Consider the following 24,282-nt stretch of genomic DNA (forward strand, 5'->3'; position numbering starts at 1 on the left):
ATGGTTCTGCTGTGTGAACAGTCTAACCTGACCTGCTCTTCTCTGTACATATAATAAGTAATAAATACCACCAAGACCTGTATAGTCTACATAACTTTGAAGGAATCTATAAGAATTTTTATGATTGAGTCACTGTAAGGGAAATATCTGTCTACCTGTCATAGCAAATAAGCATCTGATGTTCTGCATAACCAAGATTAAAATCAGACAGTGTACTGTACAGGAAAGGTATCCTGTTAGAAAATTGGACATAACTAATTTATGAGGGTAACTTGTGTTCTTTGTACGTTAGTAATTTGGCACCTGTTATTATATGAGTTTATGACATCACTTACTTATCCAAAAACTAAAAAAATATCACGCAAGTTCCTTAAGGTTTGGTTGGGGAAATCCCCAGACTCTACTATAAAACAAATCCTTTCTCCCTTTGCTGTCACATTTGCTGGCTGAGAAGATGAAGTGCACACAGGTGGCTGTGCTGCTCCTCATGCAAAGCCTGAGTGCTCTGGCTGGAACAACGACAGCAACTGAAGCGGTAAGATGGGGCTCTCATAACCTGAACTTTGGTGCCTTCTTGTATTCTCATGTAGGTTGCTGAAAATTCTTTCAAGGTTGCTGGAAAATTATGAGATCTCTGCATCATTTTAAGAACAGAGAAAGTTTAAAGTATTCCTTCATCCTCCCCCCCAACTAATATATAGGGACTGGGTAATAAACGTAAAAGCAAGGCACAGGTTTAAAGTCAGAGTCAAATTCTGCCTTTGGTTAGATGAGTGCAACTCCCAGTGAGGATCCAAGTCGGATATTAAATGCTCTGTGTAGCTTCTAATTAATTAGCAAGGGCTTATAGCAGGAATAGATCCACATCTTTGATGTGGAAGGATTTGGGAGGTGGGAGCTTTCCCAGTTGCATGACTGCTGTCATGCTCTGAGACAGGCAAATGAAAGCCATGTTGCATGGTTTTTGTCGGGTGCTCTCCCTCTTCCTCAAAATACTGTATCTGGTTGGGCAAGAGAGAAGTTCAAAGCAGATCAAATCAATCAGAAAAAATACCATGACAACTCCAAACCAAAGGCAACATCAAATTCAGGGAGGGAGGTAGAAGAGGAAACTTTGAAAAATGTTTTTTTTAAGAAAAAAATTACAGTAGTGAAAGATCATTTTGATTTTGTACTGTCTTTTTTTTTTTTTTAATTTAAAACTGGACTTCAATTGTTAAAAAAAAAATGTTTGTGAATAGTTTAAAAGGTCTTTCAAATGAAGCAAAGCATTTTGGTTTTTTTTTGACCCAAAATAACTGCCTTTTGGTATTTATTAGTTAAAATTGGAGGAAAACCATTTTGGCTCCCTATGACTCTTTCTGATTTATCTGGTTTAGTCACCAACCAGAAAATTCCTGTGTGCCCCTAGTTATATTTTTTGAAGTTTGAGAGTGCTGTGGATGCAGGCAGTGAAGTCAGCATCTCCTGGGAAGGTGTTTTTATCCACTCCAGGAATGAAGAGTTGCAAAAGTCAAGATGGAGGTGTAAATATATGTTGATAAGCTGAGGATAGAAGGCTTCATAGGGAAGAAATTCCTCCTCAGTCTGCTTAGCTTTAAGTTAGTCCTCAGTTTGTGTAATTTACACAATTTGTGATGCTCCTCTGCCCAAACACTCTTAATTGCTACTAGCTGCCCCCTGTTGTGTACAGTGTAATCATGGAAGCACACAAATGACTGTTCAAGTGGGTTTATTTGACAAACTGTCCCACAAAGCTTGTTTACACTGTGCCACTCAATAGACCTGCCCTTTGCTGGCCATTTGGATTTCTCCACCATTCCCTGGCTCAGGAATATGGTTCCAGCTGGGATTTGGGAAATGCAGAAAGACCCAGCAGAGAGTGTCCTGTTGCAAGGGAAGCCCATTTGGTGCTCTGTCTGTGACACCATTTGACATTGAGGGTGTCTTGCTCCAGTTTCCAGTCTGCCAGAGATTTTGGCAAGACCCTGTTACGGTTGACAGTGTGTTGCACCACGGCAATGCACCGTGCTCTGCACACTGTGTGAGGATGAGCTAACCCACAGTACGGGTGACAGCTGCTCTCCTTGCTGTGGCAGGAAGGCAGACATCTGCCACAGATGAAAGTTAAAGTAGTGTAAATAGTCTTACTACCTAAAAGGTTCCCAAGGTGGACCTGGCTCTATCCTTGGCAGTGTGGTGTCTTTCCCCAGCACTCCCTCCCCACAGTGGGATGCTGTCACCTCCATGGTGCTAGTAGCAGAGGGACACGTTCCCCAGCAATCACAGCTCACACCCTGACAACTTGGTGTGAAAGGTGCAGTGAGTCCTGTGCTGAGAGGCTGGAGCATGAGCTGGGTAGTGAGGTACAGACATCCCTGCTGGGAGGACAATATTCTCTGGATTTATGGCAGAGGGGCATGGTACTATCTTTTTAGACTGCCATACAATCTGCCAGGGCTCAGAGCCCCAGTTCCCACCTCCTGGACCGGCTGAGTGTCCCCTGCCTTGCACTGGTCACACAGAGCTTTTCTTCAAGAAGAGGTGTATGTGAAGTGACACTCTGCTCAGGGAAACCATTGCCTCAGCAGCAGATCAGAAAAGCCAATTAATTTTACAGTTGCTGGGGATGGCTCCCATAATAAAACAAAGTGCTTTGGAGCGGCAGGATGGGGCCTAACTGGTGGGGAAGGGATGGTGCCATATGCAGGAAATTACACTGAAAAAATATTTCCTTTTCTTTTCAGACCACTCATCTCTATACAATGCTTCCATACCTGACTCAGCCTAGGAATACGAATGGTACACTGCACACTCCGCCAAAGGTATAACCATTACTATGCTTCAAAAAAGTCCAGAAAAGAACAAATTTAGGAACTTCTGTCCCATTCTTTAAATGCTACACAGTCACTCAGAGGCTTAACCCTGATACATATAAGCCAGTTAGTCTGTCTGGGAAAAGCATTTATATGTTGTGTATCCAGTATTTTAGGAAGTGGTGAATTTCTAAAATCTTCGCTACTGCTACCATGGCATTCAATGCCTTAAGTCACATCCAGAGCTTTGGCATTAACCTTGTAACTACTGAACTGGACCCCAGACATGAAGCAGGTGGGGCCCTGGGGATTTGATGGCAATGTGCCAAACAATGTGGTGATTAGCCTCCCTGGAGGAAGTCTTCTCTCATAAACTAGAACAGGGCCTTGAAACTATTTGCTGAGGAGCACCCATTTCTGGTTGCTGGGATTCAGAAAATCTTGATTCTCACTGTTCTACTTCACTATATATTATCAGCTATTTGCTGATAGAGGGACCCAAATCTGATTTCTGTGCCTTCTCGTACAGTGCTTAAGTCCACGGCCTGCAGATTTCAATGTTTGGTTTCTTTCCTTCTCTCTATCAGTGACTGTTTAATAATATGTTTGCCTTGGGACAGATTCAATGGGTTACACTTGCTCTGAATGGTCCTGCAAGCTAGTGTCATAAACAGAGTTTGTTCAAAGAACAGCTCCAGATTAGGTTGGAGATGGTAGACAGCTTGACAGCAGATCTTTCTTGTCTAGGCTAGCCAAGTGTGGCACCTGGGATGTGTGGAGGGACCTCTTCTGAAACAGAGTTAAGTCTCTGACTCCCGTAGAGCATTTAGAAAGTTAAATGGAGTCAGGGGTCTCTCTCTCTGAGTCCAACTAGCAGGACCCAAATCTTATTCATCTCCTTGCCCAGCTGAGGTGGCTTCTGTCCCCGCCATGGTCTCTGTACTTGTCATGTGGTTTCTGTGGATCCCATTCTCTGTCTTAGGATGAGCAAATAGCTGATTCAGAATTGTAAATGTCACTAGGATACAGTGACAAATTTCCTGGTTTTCAGAAAATTGAGTAACTGCTGGCTCCCTTTCTTAATTTGAAGGGATGTGGAGAAGGAACATTTCTCATAGCTTCAAATATGTATATCTAACAGCTTAATTTTACAGGGTGAAAGTTGCTGTCAAGTCCTTGCTGTCGGCTAGGACAGTTCACTCTCTTTTAAGCATTCTGTATAAATTATTAAACTTTAAAAAACATACAACTCCACCAAAAGTAGCACACTTTCTCACGCATTTTTCTACAGGATGAAGGAAGACATTTTTGTTACGATTGTCATTTGACCGGTATTATATTTTGATTGAAGCACTTACTGACCGAAGGGGCTTTTAACTAAACATTCCTCTTGGTCTTGTCAGCATCATGATCCCAGTGTCTGTAATGTCAATGGAAGAATGGAAGCAGTTCTGTCTGCTCAGGTTTACTCTTTTGGAAAAACTGTCTCTTGGCTTAGATATAAGCTGCACTTACTGCAGTGAAGCTCTGCTTTCAACTCAAGGCTCCCTCCAAATGTCAAAAGATAATGATTGTTTTTCACAGGGAGGTTAAAAACATGAATTGGAGTTTTTTTGGGAGATCATCTGAATACATTTATGAATTTTTTTTAGCACATGAAATAAGCAGGAAATCTAGAAAACTTACTGCTATATACAGTAAAGACTGTAGTTTATAGCAGAGTGTACAATGTATACAAAGGTGTAGCACACACTGTGCTATACTATGTATAGTACACTCTCTCTTGTAGACATATGCACATATTTGTGTTATACACAGAAGGAACAGAATACAATACCTTCCATATAAAAATTAGCATGCCAGTGTGCAACAGTCTAAAAGAAGGTCCCATGTACTCACTAAGCCACATTTATTTCTTCTTTTGGTTCCCCCCCATCTGTTTCTTTTGTTATTGCTGAGCAACTTGCCATCCCAATCACGCCCATACACAGAGGACTCAGAGATGCAGAAATGTCTGACTTAGGAACTTATTTTTCATATTTTCATATTTTACATACTTGTAGCCACATCTTCGAAAATACTTGGAAACTTAGACATAATATGTAGTGTGTTCTCAGTGGGATTTTCAGAAATGCTTTGGTAACTTACCTGGCAGGGAAATCAGTGGAAGTTATGTGCTGGGACATTCTGGAAAGCTTCTTTTCATGTTAAATGTCTTCTGCAGTCTGTCTATGAGTGAAATTTTAAGACCTGTGGTGCTTGAACAACACAGATAAAATGACTTTTCACGCTTTCTTTCAAAATGAGATGCATGTTGTTTGTTGTGACTGCAGTAAAGAGGTTGCCAGAAGTGTGAACTGTGATCATTCCTGCTTGCTGCTGTTCTCTTTTTGGGCTCAAAGATCAAGACAGCTTTGCTGCTGGCCATCACTGTGTGTTCTGCACTGGTTTGTTGGTGAGGATGTTAGTTGAAATCACTGTGAAAAAGCAAGAGAAGTGCTGAAATGTCAGATTTCAGGACATAGTTTTGTTGTTTGCATATTTAAGAGGGAGAGAAAAAGAGAAAACACATGAATAAGACTAGTATTTCTGCAAGGCAGGAGGAGAGATTATAGAATGAAGCATGTTTAAAGAGTAAGTCTGTAGCCTTAAAATATGCAGCTGCATTGAAGTGTGTGCTAGAATATTTTAAAGTAACATAGAATATCTTTATTAAGAAATTTGTGATAGGTTTATGAATTGGGAAACATTTTGTGAGCAAACAAAAAAGAACTGCTCCAAACATACTCAGTATTCAGCCCAGTATTTATAGAATATAGTGTGCTTTGACTGTAAATTATGGCAAGATCATGAATTGCCAGCCTTGACCTTTTCATACCTCATACACATTGCTCCAGTGATGATGCTTTGAGCATGCAGACAACTGGGACAAGGCAATTCATGCTAATGGCACGGTCAATAGCTTTGCCAGCTATTCACAAAAATGGATGGGTGGGCTGTGATGTGTGGGTGTTACGAGCAATATTTTGTAGGAAAATAAGAACCTCAACCTTAGGCCAAACCTGCATATTTAATTCATCACCTTTCAGTGGTGTATAATTAAATATATGTCTGTTTGCTGTGGCTGGCTGAGAAACTTCAAATGAAAGATTTTTCTTTTCAAAACTTTCCCTGTTACTAGTTCTACTTCAGTGCTTTCATCTCCATGGATGGAAATGACTAGATGATTTGATCAATTTAGATTAACAAAATAGTAAATATAAGACATAAATTACTAAGTTACTATTTTCCTGCTGTTGCCCACTTTTCTATCTGCTGGAAAAGTTATTTCATTATGTTAGGAGCATTATCCATAAGATTAGGAAAGTCAGGACTATTATAGGCCTCTGTTTTTCTAATGGTAAAATCTTTACAGCAGTATTTGACTATTTTCAGAGAGATTTGTAACACTGAGTCATAAAAATTGCTAGATATTTTGAGTTCTTTGGAAGAAAAAGGTGAAAGCTGGCTAGTAATGAAGTTATTGATCTCATGATTGTCGCAACTCATATTAGTGCCAGACATTATTAGGTACTAATTGTAGAGAAGAATATTAACACTTTTTTTCTTACCAATTTGTTATTGCAGCTCTTTGCCAATGTATCCGGCTCTGTGGATGATGAGGGAACTTGCCAATGCTCTGTGTACCTGCCGGATACCACCTTTCCAGTGCAGAAGGTTGAGCAACTGGAAATTATAGCCACAACACTCTCGAAGAAATTTGAGACAGAGCTTTCTAAAGTAAGGTGTTCTTTTCTCTTAAAAATAACAGTTGCATCTTTCCTGAAAAATGGTTGCCTGGGAAAAAGTACAGCAGTCAGCACTTTTCTGTGGTGTGTCTTTCAAACCATGGGAAACTGGGCTCTGTAAGAACAAGGAGAAAGGTGATTAAATCTCTAATCTTTGACATTGTAGCATGTCATACATTTGAATATCCTCCTGTCTCTTTTCTAGGCCTTTGCAGCTAGAGACATATGGTATTTTTTGGAAGAATGATTATGTTTTTCCTCTTTTGGCTCAGTTTTATTAGTTTGTGATTGCTACATGATGCTATAGGAAGCCAAGCCTCCTGCTCTTTCATGTGTTATTATTTGTATCAAGCCAGCCAGATTGTAGGAAGGCAATGAAGGGAAAGAGGAGAAAGGTCACCACAGGCCAGAGTGAAGAAGTAGGTGAATATTTGCTCCTTCGCTGATTCTGCTCTCACAGATAAAAAAATAAAAAAAAAATAAAAATCAAATATCTTCCTTGTCAACATCTGAAGCTGTCACAGTGAGACTGCTGAATTATGCATTTCTGTTGAAGACAAACATACCTTACACTGCTTTGGCTGCTTGTTTCATGAATTGAGATCCGGTTTTTTGAGGAACTCAGGCAAACCTACACATGCTGGAGTGCACTGGGTGAACTGCGTGTGAAGACAGAACTCTGCCTTTTATTTTTTTATAGTGAATAAATATTCAGGATTCAGATTAGGTGCCCAGCAGAAAGTGTTTCCTTCAGAAACCAAGCATCTTAAGAAATGAAGTGTCCTTGAATTAATCAGCAGAAAAGGCAAAGCATTAAATTATAAATTCTAATCATTAATATTCATAACCCTCCTCTGGTATAATCAAGAACAGATAAGAAGTTATGCATAAAAAACACAACAACAGGCATGGGATCCTGTGGTAAGATCTTTCAGTTCAAACTGTGTGTTTTGAAAGAACTGGAGCTAACAGTGTAAAACATTCAGCTGTCAGCAGGCATATGAAGGACAAGTTGAAAGAAGTCCCACTGCCTCCAAGCACAGGAATTACCTGATCCCTTGCAGCATGGAGGTGTAGCTCCGAGTTAATGAGCCATGAAAATTACTGAGATTTCAGATCCCCATACAGTTCCCACTGTGGTCATTTGAAGCTAACTGCACTGGAACAGGATCAGGGGCATGATTCCCAGCCAAAAAATTGGCATGATTCGTCAAGGTGCTTGTACACCACCTTTCCCAGTCACTTGTCCTGGCGTGACCAACCTCTTACCAGTACTTTCCTCAGAATGATGCATGCTTCCTTTATCTGAGTGCCATACAGGTATGCAGAGCATCTCAAGTGCTGCTTGACCTCTCCATGTGGACAGTCTCAGATATCCTTTGAATTCAGACATCATGCTTATACATAAACATAGGTTGCTATAGATACCTAAAATTAGGTGTATGGATTTGCACCTGAAACTCACCTCTAAATTCACGGCAAGCTGAATCCCTACCCTAGACATTAATGTCTAGGTTGCCAGCTGGTGTCAGCTGGTGACAACTGTGTTGTCATCCTTCGGTGCCCAGCAGTGTACCACATTACTGACCTCAACTTTCAGTTCTCACTGCAGACAGTGAAAATTCTTGACCGTACTCAGGCTTCACTGAATTTCATCCTGTCGAGACCAATCCTCCAAGCAGTGTTACAATGCATCAAGTTGAAGTGTGACGTATACTTCGGTGTGATATGGGCAAAGAGACACATTGGGTCAGAAATTAAAATGAACAGATTGTGTTTTGGTGTAACTTTATGCGTGCAAGATTTCTCAGTTATAATGTTGTGGATTTTTTTGTAGGAAGAAGAGAGCTGTTGAGCATGGCCCTATTGAGAACTGAACTTAAGTACTCTGAGATCTTGCGATGCATCCCCATGCTCAAAAATTCTTCATGTTTTCCATATGGAAAGAATCCTCCTTATGCAATTCTGCATATTACTTTAGTCATGATAATACTCATAGAGAGAAGGAAATAATGAAATGGAGGAAAGCCAAGCATTCAATATTGACCACTATTAGAAATGATCCAGAGCAAATTCCTAGGGAATTTCATTCAGACATAACCCAGTCTCACCACAACAGTGTGAATTTCTACTGAATGCTTCCTTTTCTGACTCTCAGAATCCATGCTTTAGTTGCTCTTCTGAAACACCCTTTGAAGCTCATGGAAACTTTTCCTGGGTAAGAGCTGCAGGATTGGACCCTCTTAAGGATGCTTTCCATGCACTAGAAGTCCCAGAAAAACAGCCTGATTGACTCATTAACCTTTTGCCTGATTGTTGGTTAATTCAAAAAGCAAGGGGGTCCTTTTATAGAATCAGCAGGCAAGGAAGCTTGCAGATAAAGAGATGCTCTCATGTGCCAAGTGAGTACAAACCATAGGCTGAAAATACCAGACTAATTTTTCCTCTGTCAGATCAACCTTTGCCAGCATAATTATGATTACAGAAGAAAATTAACCTTTTAAAGCAAAGCAGTAATTGGCTGCTCCTCTCAATAGAAAAGGGGAAAGGACACTTCCATAACAGGGATAGATCAGCACATGGTCACAAGGAGACAAAATGCCTTTCAGAATATGGCTCACAATGGCCACAACATCCTCACATAACCAAAACAGGAGGCAAAAGCATGCTTGCTCTCTACTTTGCAAAACCAGTTAACCTGTAATGGAATTCTTCTCTGTCTCAGGAGGCAGACTGCCAGCCTTGCTCCTTATGGACCTACAGAGTGCAAGCCTGCCCAAAGCTAGTGTCCTGGGCTGAGTGATTTCATGAAGTTGCTGGTTTTGTCATTTATTTCTTATCTTCTCTCAGTCCTCCCACATTTTGTCTTTTACATCTTCATCCTGCAACTTTGTTCCCCCTTCTGTACTCTTCAAATGCATACTGGAGAAGTGTCTTTTTGCATGCTGCAAAACCTGTTTTGATAAATACCAATTGCAGGTAAATGACACAGTAAATGAGCATTGCAGATTTTTCCTGCCCTTTTCATTTCATGAAGGTGACAATGCTTGGAAAGGAGGAAAAAACTGAAACTGAGGATTTTTTTCCCCTATATATACCTCACATGACTCCATTCCCTTCCTATACAAGGCTAACACAGGCCCTGTGCACTCATCATACCCTACTTTAGGCTTTATGATAAATGTGACTGCAATCAGTACTAGTTATTGGTCTGTATCCTTAAATATAAGATACGCACAAAATTTCTGTGCCAGCCTGTCAAGAGACAATAGCCAGTCCCTAGAAGGGAGATGCAGTAGAAGAGCAGGGATTACAAGCTGCTTAAATCTATCTGCCAATAAAAGAGCAACATCATGTTCTTTTTTCAAATGATATTTCTAAAGTATGGAAACTCCTAAACCAGATCTGAGCAGGTGGTGATTTCCACGCAGGGCATTGCTATGCTTGACATATGTACTGGATTTGTCTGAAAAAGCAGTATAGACCTGTTAGAGCAGCACTGCTGAGAAAATTTTATTTGTCCAATAATTCGCCAGGGGAGATATTAGCTTAAGTTCATTGTGATGCTGGTGTGGCCCTGCAGAGTGATGGTGCTAGTTCAGGCTCAGCTGTACTCTGCTGGATGGTGTTGACATGTCCTTAAATGACCTAGATGGTTGACTGAGTGAAAATCCGCTAATATGGGAGGAGAACTTCAGGTCTGTGTCCTGCAGCATTCTGCAATCAGTGCTGAAATAACTATGTATGCCTTGTTCCAGCCCTCAGCATTTTGTCCAGGCTCTGAGGACCCTGGAGAAAACTTCACATTCATAGGTTTCTCACTAATGAATAGCCAATACTAATTCCAGCAGCCTGTTTATTTCAGTGGTTTGTGGATTTGTATCGCATTATTATTACCAGTATTACTGTGAGAAATGTTATTAATACCTAGAGAGGTTTCCTAATACCTCTATGATATACATAGCTTCACCTCTATGATATACATCGCTTCACACAGCACTGCCATTTTGTTCAAAATGGCCTTGCTTTATATTTCTCGGGCTGCACTAATATATTCTTTCTTTTTTTGTTGTTGTGCAAACTCTAGACACACACTGACATTTGAAAAGTTTTTTTTGAAGATCTCTTTCAACTCCAAACTGACTTTGGTGATCACTGAAAGTGTGAGGTCCAACTACCTCTGGTTTTTCCTAGAGCATTGTTTGGTTATTCTTACTGATCCCTACCAAACAGATGATGGTGACAACCAGGAAAAAGGATCCCAGTTCTTGGCACTGTTGCCAGCCAGTTACAAGGAACTAGGTCTAAGTCTTGGTAGGCTATTATTTTTTATTCTTTATTGCAATAAATAGCTTGAAGTTTCCCTGGCTTGACCTGGGAGATCTAGAACATCCAGTGCTATTAGTCAGGGTGCTACAGCTTGTGGAGACAGTTTCGAGCAGCTCAAAGTCTGGCTGCTTCTTTAGAACAGAAGACCTGTTTCAAACTGATTTAAATATACGGAACTAAGCAACCTGGTTTTGGTGTATACTATGTATGTGCATGCAGAGGTTTTGTAGTGGGTTCTTTAAGATTTATAATGTAGTTTTGCCACTATTGAAAATTATACTTTTGAACAGAGGATCTACTCTTACACTTCTCCTTAATTCACATCACTAAATAACTTATGGACTTAATGGATCCTTTCTGCCCTTCACGAATTTCCATGCCATGAGCTCCCATACCTCCTCTTTGGTACAGAAGGAATCAAATCAAAACTGAAAGGAATTATTTGATAAATATGGTTTTTTTGGGGGGTCCCAATCGCAAGGGCTGGTGCCAGAACAGAAAAAGGGAGGATTCATGGTCTTTACACCATGACAGAATCTTTGATGACATTTCAGAGACAATAGGGAAAAATACTGACTTTTATTTAATATTAGGGGCCCTCTGGTAGTCTAATGGTTAGGATGCGGCGCTCTCACCGCCACAGCCCAGGTTTGATTCCTGGTCAGGGAACCCCTCCGGGCAGATGGAGCTCGTCAGCCCTGTAAGGCCATCCATCTAAGAGAAGGTCACTCTAAACAAACCTACGTCCTGAGGACCTCGCTGCCACTGTCCAAGCTCGCTCGGCCCTGGCAGTTGAACCTCAGGATTAAAGGGTGGGCTCAGTTCAGCGCACACTGTGTCTCACCTAAAAAATCCACTGCGCAGGCTCGAAGGGTAAAGACCTTTCCCAAATCTTCGTTCGCGAAGACTGGCCATACCATTTAATATTAAGATAATGTGAAAATACTTGAGAAGAAAATCTTTCAGCTGAAGAAATAATAGTTATGGAAAGAACAGTGCTCTACAGAGAGGCACACATACCATCTCAGAGTATAAATACGGAGTTACTAGTGCAACAAACTAATTATATTTATTCTTATTTTTTGTGATATAATGATATTGATTTAAGGGAAAAGAGACATGACTTTTATGAAGCATATGGGAGAGAAATTATGTCTCTTTACCAAAGTGTTAAATTTTGAGGAATTAACATTTCTAAGGGAAGTCTCAAATCCATATCATATTCTTAACATTCTGCATCACAATGCTTGTGCTGTGACCTTTACCTTCGCAGATATATGTGTGAAAATATATTTATCTGGACAACTGCTTAATGGTTCAAAGACTGAAAAGGCTGCTATATAAATTACTTTAGGTAAAGCCCACAATATATTTTACACTTTCACTTAAACGAGATTTGATTTTTAACACTGTGTTTAAACATTTTCCCCCTGTCTAAAGACAAAAATCAAACCAGTATTGCCAATGTCTGACACAATTCAAATGTACACAGGGTAATGTCCTATTTGGATTCAGAGTTAATAGGAAATGAAGCTGAAAAGCTTGGGAATCCTTTGTGGCATTTTCCAGCCTCCTCTGGTTGCTTCTGAGAGATAATACACTGCATATTTCCTAATAAAATTTTCACGAACAGAAGTTCTTGGCATACTGAGGATAAAATTAGCTTACAGAGACAATATTGGCAAAGAATTAAAAAAATGGAAGACTGTGAATAATATTCTCCCTTCAGTTATCCCCAGGCATTCCTGAGGGGATTTTGGGAAACTGCCAACAATAAGCGAGGGTTAAATTTCACATTTTTTATGTATGTGATGAGAATTTCATTTACGTAGTTTATGTGAAGAATATATATGTCAAGTATGTGAAAGCTATGCATAGGGCACTCAGAAATATAATAAAGATGTCAAACAGGCTTGTCTTATTTGCTAACCTGGACTTAAATATGTATCTTTTTTTTCTTTCTTTAAGGTTAGAGAGTACTCAAAAAGGATTGAACTGTATCAGCAGCAAATTCTTAATCTAACCATCAGAGTGCAGCATATGGAGGAGGGCAGTATATCCTACACAGAACTGGACTTCCAGTTACTGAAAGTGGAAATCAGTGACCTGGAGAAACTGGTCACTCAGCTGAAACCCAGCCTTGTTGGAAGCAATGTCATCATTGAGCAAATATATTTGGAGGTATTGTCAAAGACTTAATTAGCCACAGAGGGTTCAAATATACAGTTAGTCTATTCTCTCTTTAGTGTTTAGGTTGAGGAAATGTAGCCTGTCTCTACTGCAGCTGGTGGAATTATTTTAGCATTTCATCAACATAAATTAAAAGAAAACTTGACCTTAAACGTGTTAAAGTCTTATTCCTTGATAAAAAAAGATAAGCACAGAAAAGTAAAGAAACCCAAAACCAAATGGAGACCACTCCTTTTTTGCAGAATATCTGCCTGAAAGTTAACAGTGTTGTGTAGTGTTAAGCACACAAGCTGATGAAATTACTATAATGAATATTAATTTACAGACCCCCATGCTTGAAAGCCTCTGTGCTTTAATTCAGATAATTAAAAAATCAGCTTCTCGTTGCTAGGGCAGTGGCCCAATCAATATGAAATCAAGAAGTGGGAAAGACTATCACCTTCTCAGCTGACTATAAATCACATTTTCAAAACTGTAGTTAATCACTCACCTAGAGAGAATAATTACTTCAGATGGATAGTGAAATATCACTTTCTCCATTGTCCTCTAGATCATCAAGTAGGTGATTAAAACCATTATTTATCTTTGCAAATAAAATTTCCAGATACTTTTGTAAGGCTGGAATAAGTACTTTCTATATTTAATAGGTAGTACTTGCCTATGACTTTCTGGCTATTTTTTTACTAAGTATAAAATAACACTATATTTTTGCATTCTGTTATACAACTTAGTCTTAAAGCATTTCCTTGTGTTCACATACCTCTGCTGGAAATGTCAAGTTGAGGCTGGTAGGATAAGGCCTATTCTAAGGATATTTTTTAAAACCATTTTCTGTAGTGCCTTCTGTGTTGTGATCAACCCTGCCTGCAAATACCTGTACAATAAAGTTGACATCAAGCTTGTTCTGTTTTTTTCCTCTCTAGATCACAAATCTGACTATACTGGTAAATGAACTAGAATCACTGGACAAAAACAATGTCCTTGCAATTCGTCGACAAATTACGTCCCTGCAGAAACGACTGAAAGAGTGTGAAGAGAACGCAAACAAAACTACAGTACCCCCTTATTTCCCACCAGGTAAGCATATCACATAAGAAATAACATAATACATAGTTAGACCAGTAAATGCAGGTTTCTCTTTGTTAATATAAAATACAATTGTAATGATAACCCTTAGCTGTCTTGAGTAGACAGCTCCTATTAGTTTCAGCAACGGATTCAAATGGAAAATGAAGGCAGGAGTCAAACTCTTATAGACACAGTAGCTGTTTTCAACTGGAAAAAGTTGTAATCTTCCTCTCACCTATAGTGCAAAAAGCAAATCTGTACCCCTCTTCTCTTTTTTTCCAAAACAATTACCTGTGGGAAAGTATGGGTTTTGTTCTAACCAGCTTTGATTTTTAATAGTTTCTGTGAAAGTGACCTGTGACATGGCAATATTGCTCTAATGCTGCTTGGGAAATGTGTGAGCAACAGTCAATGTACAAAAGCTGTTGGCATGTAAGCTCTGGAAGGTAACCTTGCATGAAGATTACTTTTGCTTCACAGGCAAAAGATTCTTCTAAAACAGAACGTCAAGAGACTTGGAGAGAAATTCTGGTCTCAGGGAAGTAAGTGGGAGCTGTATTACTGCTTTCAGTGGAACTAGGATTTTATCATTTTCTTAACTAGGAAAGGTTATATTCTGGGGCCTGGAACAGTGACTCCCAGAGTGCAGTTCATATAATGGTGTCAACAGTCACAAGGTGTGTGGTAATTAGTTTTTAACCAGAATAACTTTTGTCTTGACATTGTGTTCAGTTTGAAAAATCACATTGTGAGTGAATCACAGTCTGAGAAATTTTGAGAGTCAGATATGATACACTGGAGCAGACCATTCAGGAAACACTAGTTTAGATATGCCAGGTCAAGCATCCCACTTGCTAAGAGACAAGAGGATTTATCAAACTGTGTTGATCCCCTGAGTGTTTTATACACAGGGGGTTCCTTTTGGCAGAGTATTGTAAGAGCAAAAGTGCTGTGTTGTATACAATACACAGGGGAAGAATCTTGCTTTTTCACATAAGCTGGTTAGCAATCAGCTAGAGGAGCCTATAAAAAAGGACAAGTAGTGTCCTGCTTGCAAGGAGCACAGATTTGCACCTATCAGCATTTACCTTTCATCACCTTCAGGTCAGCTAATTCAAACATCTCATTGGAAAGGTGAGAGGCAGAAATACAAGCTTCCCTTAGGGTGAGCAGCTCATCACTGGGTCTTCATGGTGGTGCAGGCAGTTGCTGTTTTTCTCTGACAGAATGCACGAGTAACACCTTGTCTGGGAATCAGACAAGAGACAAAGCCAAAACAAAAACCTGTATTAAAAAATCTCAAAGCCCTTTTCTGCCTCTTAAGGAAGGGCTTAAAATGTTTCAATGAAAAAAAAACTACATGAAAGGCACCTCACTGATTTATTGAGGGTGATGGTGTGTGGAAAGGAACAATCTTGTTCTCTTCAAGCCTACAGCAAACCTTTGTTTTGATGAGAAAGTACTGAGCTTTGGAACAAGAATACTGTTTCCTTCCATGAGTGAAGAAGGAAAGGGCTGCTTTTAGGTCTGGGTGGCTGGTGTGTCTGGGGGACATAGCAGCTTTCACTAAGTGGGAAAGGGAGGACAACACTTCACAGTGCAGCCCCATGCAGGGACAGGCAAGTCGTGTCTAGAGCAGGATGATAACTCTGGGATGGATAAATGTAACTGCAAGGAATTGTGACCGGAATAGAATTATTTGCCATTGTTTCTCAGGGCATGGTAGGGAGATGGATAGAGTTTGTCTGGGACCAAAATGGTATTGCTTTAGCATTGTCTTATTCCCAACTGGTGAGCCAGCTAGCTCATGCATCCTTGCATTGTAGCAGAAATAACCAAGGAGGTCAAAATCCTGCCTGATATAACAGCTTCCAAAGACTTACTAGCACTGACGTCAGCTGAGGACAGCCTCTGGTGTTGTCTGTGAGTTTGTCTTCTGTTCACAGCAACAGGAACCTGGGAGGGGTTCCTGTGTGTGTGAGCGTATTGTCACGGCCTCCTTAAGGATGAGGGCGACCTTTAGGGTAATCTCTGCGGCTGGCACAAAGGACTGGCAGAGAAATTGCTGCAGGCTGGCAAGTTTTCTTTGTGATGGGAGATACCGGCTCTACATATAACCCAGGTGTTATGTAGGCTCAGATCCTTGCTAATCCACGCAGGACTAGTATATAGCATATGCATAGACTTTGTGTGACTGATGGGGAGCAACTCTCATCTGTGCAGAGAACTTTGTAGAGCAACTACATGTCCTGCAGACTGTATCTGAAAACACACAGAAATAGTAAGATGTGATTGCTTAGGACGATGAAGTAAGTATCTACGAGGGCTGCATTTTCTAGTTGGTCATTTTGAAGTCTTGGCATGGATGCTCACACCTAAACCTCTGAAGCTCTCTAGCACTCATTTATGTGTTTGAACACAATTTCCATATGTTTTCTCAGCAAGCTTGAATGCCTTGAATTTCTGCCAAACACTTGGCCTTGCCCTGCTTTTAGTTCATATTATATTTATAAAGTTTGTATTAAACTGACTCTTTGTCCTGTTTTCAGATTGCTTTTTCTTTCCCCCTTCATCCTCTCTCCTGCATGTCCTGGCTAGGCAATGTGAACTAGAGAGACCTTGGCTAATCCCTAAGATATCTAAGATTATGAGTCTAAAAGCAAGTTTAATTAAAGCTTCTCTCTTTGCATTGCTGTAGTTAGCAGCCCCTCTGACTCTGTCCCCCAAGGCTTTTGCTGCTGTATTTCTCAGAGTGAGCAGGCCTGTTCTCAAGCAACATAACAGAAACAAATCACTTGTTTCCATTTGCCCTGCTGTCTGACTGGAGAGGTGGGTGTTGAGTGTTGAGTGTAGTTAATCATCCCCCTCATCATCACTGGCTTTCCTATCTGCAATGGTTCCTGGCATCTCGCTCCTCACCACTCTGGTGGGAAGAAATATTTATCCATTTGTTTTCTTTTGTGCCGATCTCATGTGGCTGCATTGGGCAGGTATAGAGAGGAAAGACCTCAGGATGGTTCTTTGAGTACTGCAGAAGATTTTATGTCACATCTCACTGAAATAATCTAAGAGAGGGAGAGGAGAGAAGTGAGTCAGGTGAAACTCAAAGGCAAAATAGAAAGAAAAGAAAAAAGGAGCAACGTTGGGTTTTTTCTGGCTTTTATACACTCAGAAATTAAGGATTTCAAGCTACTGGTGAATATGTCTCAGCAGGAGGAAAACCTGAAGTAGCCCAATGCTGAAACTCACGCAATTCTATTAGTCTTACAGTGATTTCAGTTTACCTATGACCCAAGTTTTCTGTGTTTTTTGAGTAATTTGGGTTGTATTTTGAACTGAATACATCCATCCACAAAGAAAGAGACATACCTAGATGTGAAGGAGCAAGATTCAGGATGGGAACAGTTCCAGGCATGGAGGAAGATATACAGCAATTGACAGGACTTTATTATACGGACTTTACAGTTTTCATGTGCTTATAAATATACACATTGTGTGTTGCCCCTATATTTATATTTCCCGGGCGTGCCCAGGCATGCCTGCTTCCCTCTCCCTGCTTCCCCGCTCCCCTCTCTGATTGGCCGGGGAAGCTGGAGAGAGGAGACAGACTCCATTCGCCCTTTCCTTCCCCGGCTCCTCCCACGTTCCTCCCCCTTTTGCCTGTGTCCCTATCCCGGTTTGTTCCCCTGTTTGTCTGTCTCATGCTCCACCCCATGTTCTAGCACTTTTCCCGCCTGAATTGATAAAAAATCCCGTGCACGCCTCAATAAAAGATTCCATCTGCACACCTACCTTCTCTCCGGATCCATCCGTGCTGTGTCACGGCCCCATCCCCCCTCGGACCGTGGCACCTAGAAGCACCAGAAAAGAGCTGGCCAGTCTTTCTCTCCAGGACTTCCTGAACTGCCCCCGGAGACACATGCATTTCTCCACTGGCAGTGAAGGGAGCCGAGCTAAGGGAGCAGAACTTATAGTTGCTTTAAGGCAGGTCAGATGAACTCCAGCCCTCCCTCCACCTCATCTACTGTTACATGTTGCCAACACAGGTCTTCTTTGACAGCTGTCAGCCTGTATCTGTGCCCCGTGATAGTGGTGAAAGACTGGAGTGTCTTTGTTTGTCTTCCTATGTCAGTGAGACAGTAGGAGACAGGATGAACCTTTGCATTAGAGCTCTGTCTTCTGTATCTCAAGTCCTAGTAAGGCTGGTAACAGCTCACATATCTGGATGCAGTGGTTCATCTGATGGGACAGGAGGGTGCACATCTGGTGCTTAGGAGCATGTGTAAGAATATAGAACCATCCTGCTTCTGGTCTCTGTGCCCCTCGTGGGAGTTCCTTTAAATGTGAGTCCCACCTTGTTTCGTAATCTTTGGCTTGATAGGCCAACTGTGGTCCCTTCTCTTCTGCAATCAGATGCAGCTGCTTGGTGGGAGGAGGCTGCTGGAATGTTTTCCTGTATTGTTGGAGTGAGAAGCTGAAGTGCTCTGCCGGTGCTTCAGAGTGAAGTGGGTAAAATGAGACCCAACAGGATGTGTCTTACGTTCAGTTCTGCAGCCTGTTAGCCAAGCAATTCAGACTCACTCCAGTCCTGACAATTAGGTGTCAGCTCCTTTTCTGATAAACCAGAAGGATTAGGAGACAACTGAGCTGAGACACTGGTTCTTTGTGTAGGGAGGAGAGGTATACGTGTATGTACTTATGTTAGTCCTTCCCTTGTCTATTTGCTACATTAGCATGAAACAGAGAAAGGCAAAAATACCAGGGCATCATTTATCAGTGGCCCAAAATGGTGGAGAAAGGAGTTAAAAATCTGAAAGTTTGAATAATGCATATGGATTTATTTCAAGTACCTTCTAATATTTACAAAATTACATGACACTTTGTTTCCTTTGTGCATTTTTTCCCCACAAGATCCAGACACAGAGGCAAGTTTAGATTAAATAAACAACAATGAATTCTTCTGAACCTGTGTAAAAGACGAATCACCCCTGACTATCACAGTTCTTTAAAAAAAAAAAAAAAGTGAGAATTTTTTCAAGGAATCAAAATCAAGCACATTCTCTATAGAAACTGCAGACAATTTTTGATGTCATTAAAACGGAACATGCTTCTAACTTTATTTTAATAATTCATTATTTCATAAATAAAAACCAAACAAGTGTTCAGCAGAGAGATCTCTTTAAGGGGAGAAAAAATAATTTATTATTATTTCTTTTGTAAAAAAAGGTCTCTCTGCTGAACACACGTTTGTTTTTTATTTATGAAACAATGTATGAATTATTAAAATAAATCTGGAATTGTGTTCTGCTTAATGGCATGAAAAATTGTTTGAGGTCGCATATAGATGAGCTTAGCAGTGCTCTACTACCTGCAAGCTTCGGTGCTATAGTTTTCTAAACAAATGAAGAGTTTTAGAGCACTTAATAACCATTTAATTCTGAGATAAGTTTATTGTGATTTAAGCACAGTAATATATTGAATAGGTCACCAGCTTTAAAGAAGTCCTCATGCCAGAGTTATACATAATAGAGATATAAGAAAAAAACAGTTTCAAATGATTTATGAAGTCGGCAGACTGCAAACCATTTTGCTGCCTTAGCTTTCTTCCTTTGCATGAGCTGAGGTATAAGCACCTCCAAATGCTGGTATCTGTGCCAAGTGCTGAGGCCACATTACCAGACATGCTACTGCCATTTCCAGAGATACAGCCTGGACAGCCATACAGCAGTGCCTGCCTTGTGTGCTATATTTGGAAATGAGATTTCTGCTCCAGGGCCTCATCCTTTGTAAAGCACTTAAGTGAATGCTTAAATGCTCATCTGCTCTGAGCCAGGAATGCTGATTTCTGTTGATTCTTGGTGGTACAAAGAGAAGCAGTATTCAACCGGGGTCATGCCATGTTTCAGCTGCAAGAATCTCAGGACACAAAAGGGTCTGGGGGAGGAGATGGGATTGTTTACAATTCATGTCACCCTCTCTGCCATCAGCTGGACACTCAGTGATGAAGAGCTGCTCTCATGGGCAATACTGACTCCAAGGAGGTTGCCAACATGGCCTGGGGACACAGGGATTTAGCTCAGCATAGTGATTAATATAAAACTGCTCCTCATCTTCCTCACAGATGTTGAGAGGAGGCTGCAGGTGAGTTACCTGTCCCTCAGGTCACAGTCCTTAGCACAAGACCGCACAAAACTATGAAGAATGAAGGTGTAAAGTAGGGGAAGCAAAGAAATACTGCATTTTGATTGAAAAAGAAGACATGAAGAGCTTCACTGCCCAAATTGACTTTACACCTTGGCACAAATGTTACCCACTTGCTTGGACATTACTAACACTCAGAATACAGGTTTCCTTGTCCCAGAGGCACAGCACCTTTCTCCTGGGCAAAACAGATCAGAAAGAGGTTTCTCTGCATTTGCAACAGTCCATTTTTTTCACCAAATATCTTGTTTACCAGTGTTTTTCCAAGTACAGTGCTTCATATTGGTCTGTCTCTATGTTTCCTTCTATCTGTGGAATGGACTGTGATGTCTTTGAGAACAAAATGTCTCCTAGGTTTTTTCTATCAATGGCTTTAGGAAATTCCAGTTCTTCTTCATAAGTATTGTCTGGCCTTGCTTAGGGATGGTCAGCTTTGAGGACAAAAGGTAAATTCTTTCTCTGTTATTTCTCTTTGTGATAAGACAGAAGTTATTTATATGCCAGACATCACTTCATATGACTGAGCTTATGAGCCATTCTTTTTGTAGAAGCTGTAAGAAAATGCATGGTTCCCATACAAAGTATTAAAGCCTCAAAAGATAATCTTGACTTTCATCATTGACGCCATAGCTGGCAGTGCATGGATTTCCTGTGTTGAGGGAGTTATTATTAACATCAAACAATTGTGGTCATTAATTTATTCATTAATTGATGTGGGAGGCTTGGGTCTATTCATGTTATACTCCATCTTTAATAAGAAAGACTGTCTGGTGTCTAGCGCGCCCTAATGAACTGGGAAACATTGAAATACCACTAAGCTTGTGAGCTGGTACCAATCACTTGACATCTCTGTCTCCATTACCTCAGGGGAACACACTCTTACAAAGAAAAATCTGGGACACTTTTGTGGCAGTAGTAAAAAAAGCTGATATTAACATTTGGAAAAACGCATGCTAGTTTTTGCCAGTGGCAGCTTCAGACTCATCAGCAGCCCATGAACACTTCTGAGTGCAGGATTTTTACCATCAGTGACTTATAGTACTGAGAATTTGTCAGGAAACAGGAAAGTCACTAATTCACCATAAGTAAAAGGAAACTATTTCTTGTATTTAAATTAAATTTTCCATGATCCTGAAAATGGTTTTGCTGTTGATATGTGTAAAACAAAGCTGTTCTGGTTCAGCTTGAAGTCGTATTTTTTTCCAAGTCACCTCACATGAAAACTCAGAGTAATATCAGTCTACATTTCCTGGGTTGTGATTGTTACTGTCTGCAGATTTCTTTGAGGGCCTGAGGTACAAAGCACCATGTGGCTGTGACGCACTGTTGTAAAGCTGTGATTCTGACAGCAGAATGCTAATCTGAAATGTGACTCTGGAATTACTGCTGCTGCTGCTCCTTCCTTCCTCTTTTTTCCCCATTGCCCAAGCTTTTGGTTCCACTGAGGTAGAAAATAACCTAAAATGCTTCTGAACTTGTATTTTCCAAGGGATCTCCTAGTGTATCAGGCTGGCCAACATCAAATGGGTAGAAATAGAAATCTGTCCCTTGTATGGAACAGCACAGTGAGCACTTATTTTCTTATTCTTCAAATAACTGTAATGATATGTACTCTGTTTTCTATTGTTAAATTTTTTGACTCAACTTGGAACACTGAGTGCCATTCAGTTGCTGACCTTAGCCCGAAAGGAACCTTTTACACATGAAGCTATTCATTTATGTCTGTGTTTTGCCACAAAGCTAACCTCTAGTAAGCCCAGTCTAGAGGCTATGGTCTGCAAAACCTCTCTCCTGGTAATGACATTTGGAAAATCTGTTTGCTTTTTTTTTTCTCTTTAATTGCAGGTACCTGCATGCACCGCGGACTGCTGAATGTCAGCCAGCCCTATGTGGTAAAGCTGAACTGGAGAGGATTTTCCTACAAATATGGCTCCTGGGGTAGAGATTACTCTCCCTCTAATCCAGAGGACGAAGTCTATTGGGTTGCACCATTGAACACAGATGGGAGATACTTGGAATACTACAGAATTTATAATTCCTTTGATAATTTGCTGCTGTTTAAACCCACGTATGAAAGTAGAATAACCTATGGGGAAGGAAGTGGTGCTGCTCTTTATAATAACTATTTGTACTATCATGCTTATAATTCAAGATATATGGTGAAGCATGATATAAAAAGAAACACACAGGTTTTGAGGAAAGAGCTTCCAGGTGCTGCTATTGGTAACCGTTTCTCCTATGCAGGTGTAGCATGGCAAGACATAGATTTTGCCGTGGATGAAAGTGGGTTATGGGTAATATATTCAACAGAAAATAATGTAGGCAACATTGTGATTAGCAAACTCAATGAGACCACACTTGATGTGCTAAATACTTGGCAGACAAGACAGTACAAGCCATCTGTTTCCAATGCTTTCATGTTATGTGGTGTTCTTTATGCCACAAGGCCATTGAACACTAAGAAAGAGGAGATCTTCTACATGTATGACACGAGTACTGGCCAAGAAGATAGAATTAGTGTCATTATGGATAAAAAGTTAGATACAATCCAGAGTATTAATTATAACCCCACAGATCAGAGACTGCATGTTTACAACGATGGTTACCTTGTAAGCTATGATGTGACCTTTCAGCCTTAGTACCCTAGTGATATATGCATGTGATAAAACTGGCAGCAGCTAAAATGAGAGACCCATTATGCCTTTAAACAGTGCTATTGCCAGTTTAGAGTTCATCTGGTCTGATGTACTGTGTCTTTGGGTGTCATATAGTTACTTATACTCTTTAAAGGGATTGCCTGCTCTATTTGTTGCTAGTATTGCTGGCAGCAGTGTTTGGCACTACTGGGTTCTTTAGGTTTTGATTAGTGTTTATTGATGCTCGGTGCTTTACAATTGTCCTGCCTCTGAGGGTTGATTTTGTGTATAGATTTAGTGCATCTTGTTTGCAGAAATAGCTGGGCACAGCCTGTCTATTGACCAAGAAGCTAGTTACCCACTGGTTTGCATTTGTCAGAGTAACACAGGCAAGGCACTCAGAAACTGAGAATGAATTTCCACTTATCTTCATCAGAGTGAAATAAGGCCCCTTCTGTCCCACTCTGCTTCATCTAATAATTTCTTGTGTCTAAACCTGGTCTTACGAATGTCTTACTACAATTCAGTCATGTACTCCATTTTCCTGGCAGTACAAAGCAAGAGACATTGTTTTCCTTTCCTTTATGCTCTTATAAGTTGATGCAAATCTTTCCATTGACTTTATTGGCCACAAGCAGCTCTTGGTATATATAATGCATTGCCATAACAGACATGTTATTAGATGTGCCTCTTTTCAGCATTTTTGCCATTCTGTAATTAGATTCCTGAGAGCCTTGTTAGTCTAGGGTCCAATTTGTTCTCTGGGTAATTCTATCTTATAGCAAAGTAAGAGGTCTTGTGGAAAACAGGAGTCTGGTCAAACTAATTCAATATTATGATGTGGTTTTGTTTTTTTTTTTTAATGGGTATTGTGTGATAGTTTCTGAGTATGTGCATTGTAACAATGTCTTATTTTCATAATTTCAGAAATTCAGAGCTCTGACTAAGAAAGCAGTTCATGTGGTTCATTTTGTGCTTTTACATATGCAACTGTGTCTGTACCCTCTAATAATCAAAATCAACACATATACAACTGATTGTTTTTGTTTTAATAAAAAAAATATTTCAAAGAATCTCAGTTGTTCTATAGAGGCATTTAAAGCTGCTTGCGACAAAGTGCTTGGTAATTTCTGTGGTGCAACAGTAAGCCAGGGCACCAAATGTTTGAAATAGAATCACTGCACTCAACCTGGACTCTGTATGCTTAGGTAGGAACAACACAAAGGTATGAATCTGTATGCCAACAAGTACAAA

General features: G+C 40.3%; 1 protein-coding gene across 1 annotated transcript; it reads left to right on the top strand.

Annotated features, from left to right (window-relative positions):
* The first annotated feature begins 373 nt into the window (after nucleotides 1-373).
* On the top strand, nucleotides 374-24,082 carry OLFM4 (olfactomedin 4). The gene is made up of 6 exons (XM_051779466.1): nucleotides 374-535; nucleotides 2,748-2,825; nucleotides 6,444-6,596; nucleotides 12,902-13,114; nucleotides 14,047-14,200; nucleotides 22,238-24,082. The coding sequence occupies exons 1-6, from the start codon at nucleotides 455-457 to the stop codon at nucleotides 23,029-23,031; spliced, it is 1,473 nt and encodes a 490-aa protein (XP_051635426.1). The 5' UTR covers nucleotides 374-454; the 3' UTR covers nucleotides 23,032-24,082.
* The last annotated feature ends 200 nt before the right edge of the window (nucleotides 24,083-24,282 follow it).

The sequence above is a fragment of the Manacus candei genome, unplaced genomic scaffold (genome assembly GCF_025592945.1).
Source record: "Manacus candei isolate 608988 ecotype Guabito, Panama unplaced genomic scaffold, ASM2559294v1 h1tg000014l, whole genome shotgun sequence".
NCBI classification, from domain to species: domain Eukaryota; kingdom Metazoa; phylum Chordata; class Aves; order Passeriformes; family Pipridae; genus Manacus; species Manacus candei.

Excerpts from the sequence above, each read along its gene's own strand:
- OLFM4 (XM_051779466.1), top strand. The coding sequence starts at position 455 with ATGAAGTGCACACAGGTGGCTGTGCTGCTCCTCATGCAAAGCCTGAGT. Across the intron at positions 2,826-6,443 it reads CACTGCACACTCCGCCAAAG|CTCTTTGCCAATGTATCCGG; the intron begins GTATAACCATTA and ends TTGTTATTGCAG. Across the intron at positions 14,201-22,237 it reads ACCCCCTTATTTCCCACCAG|GTACCTGCATGCACCGCGGA; the intron begins GTAAGCATATCA and ends CTTTAATTGCAG.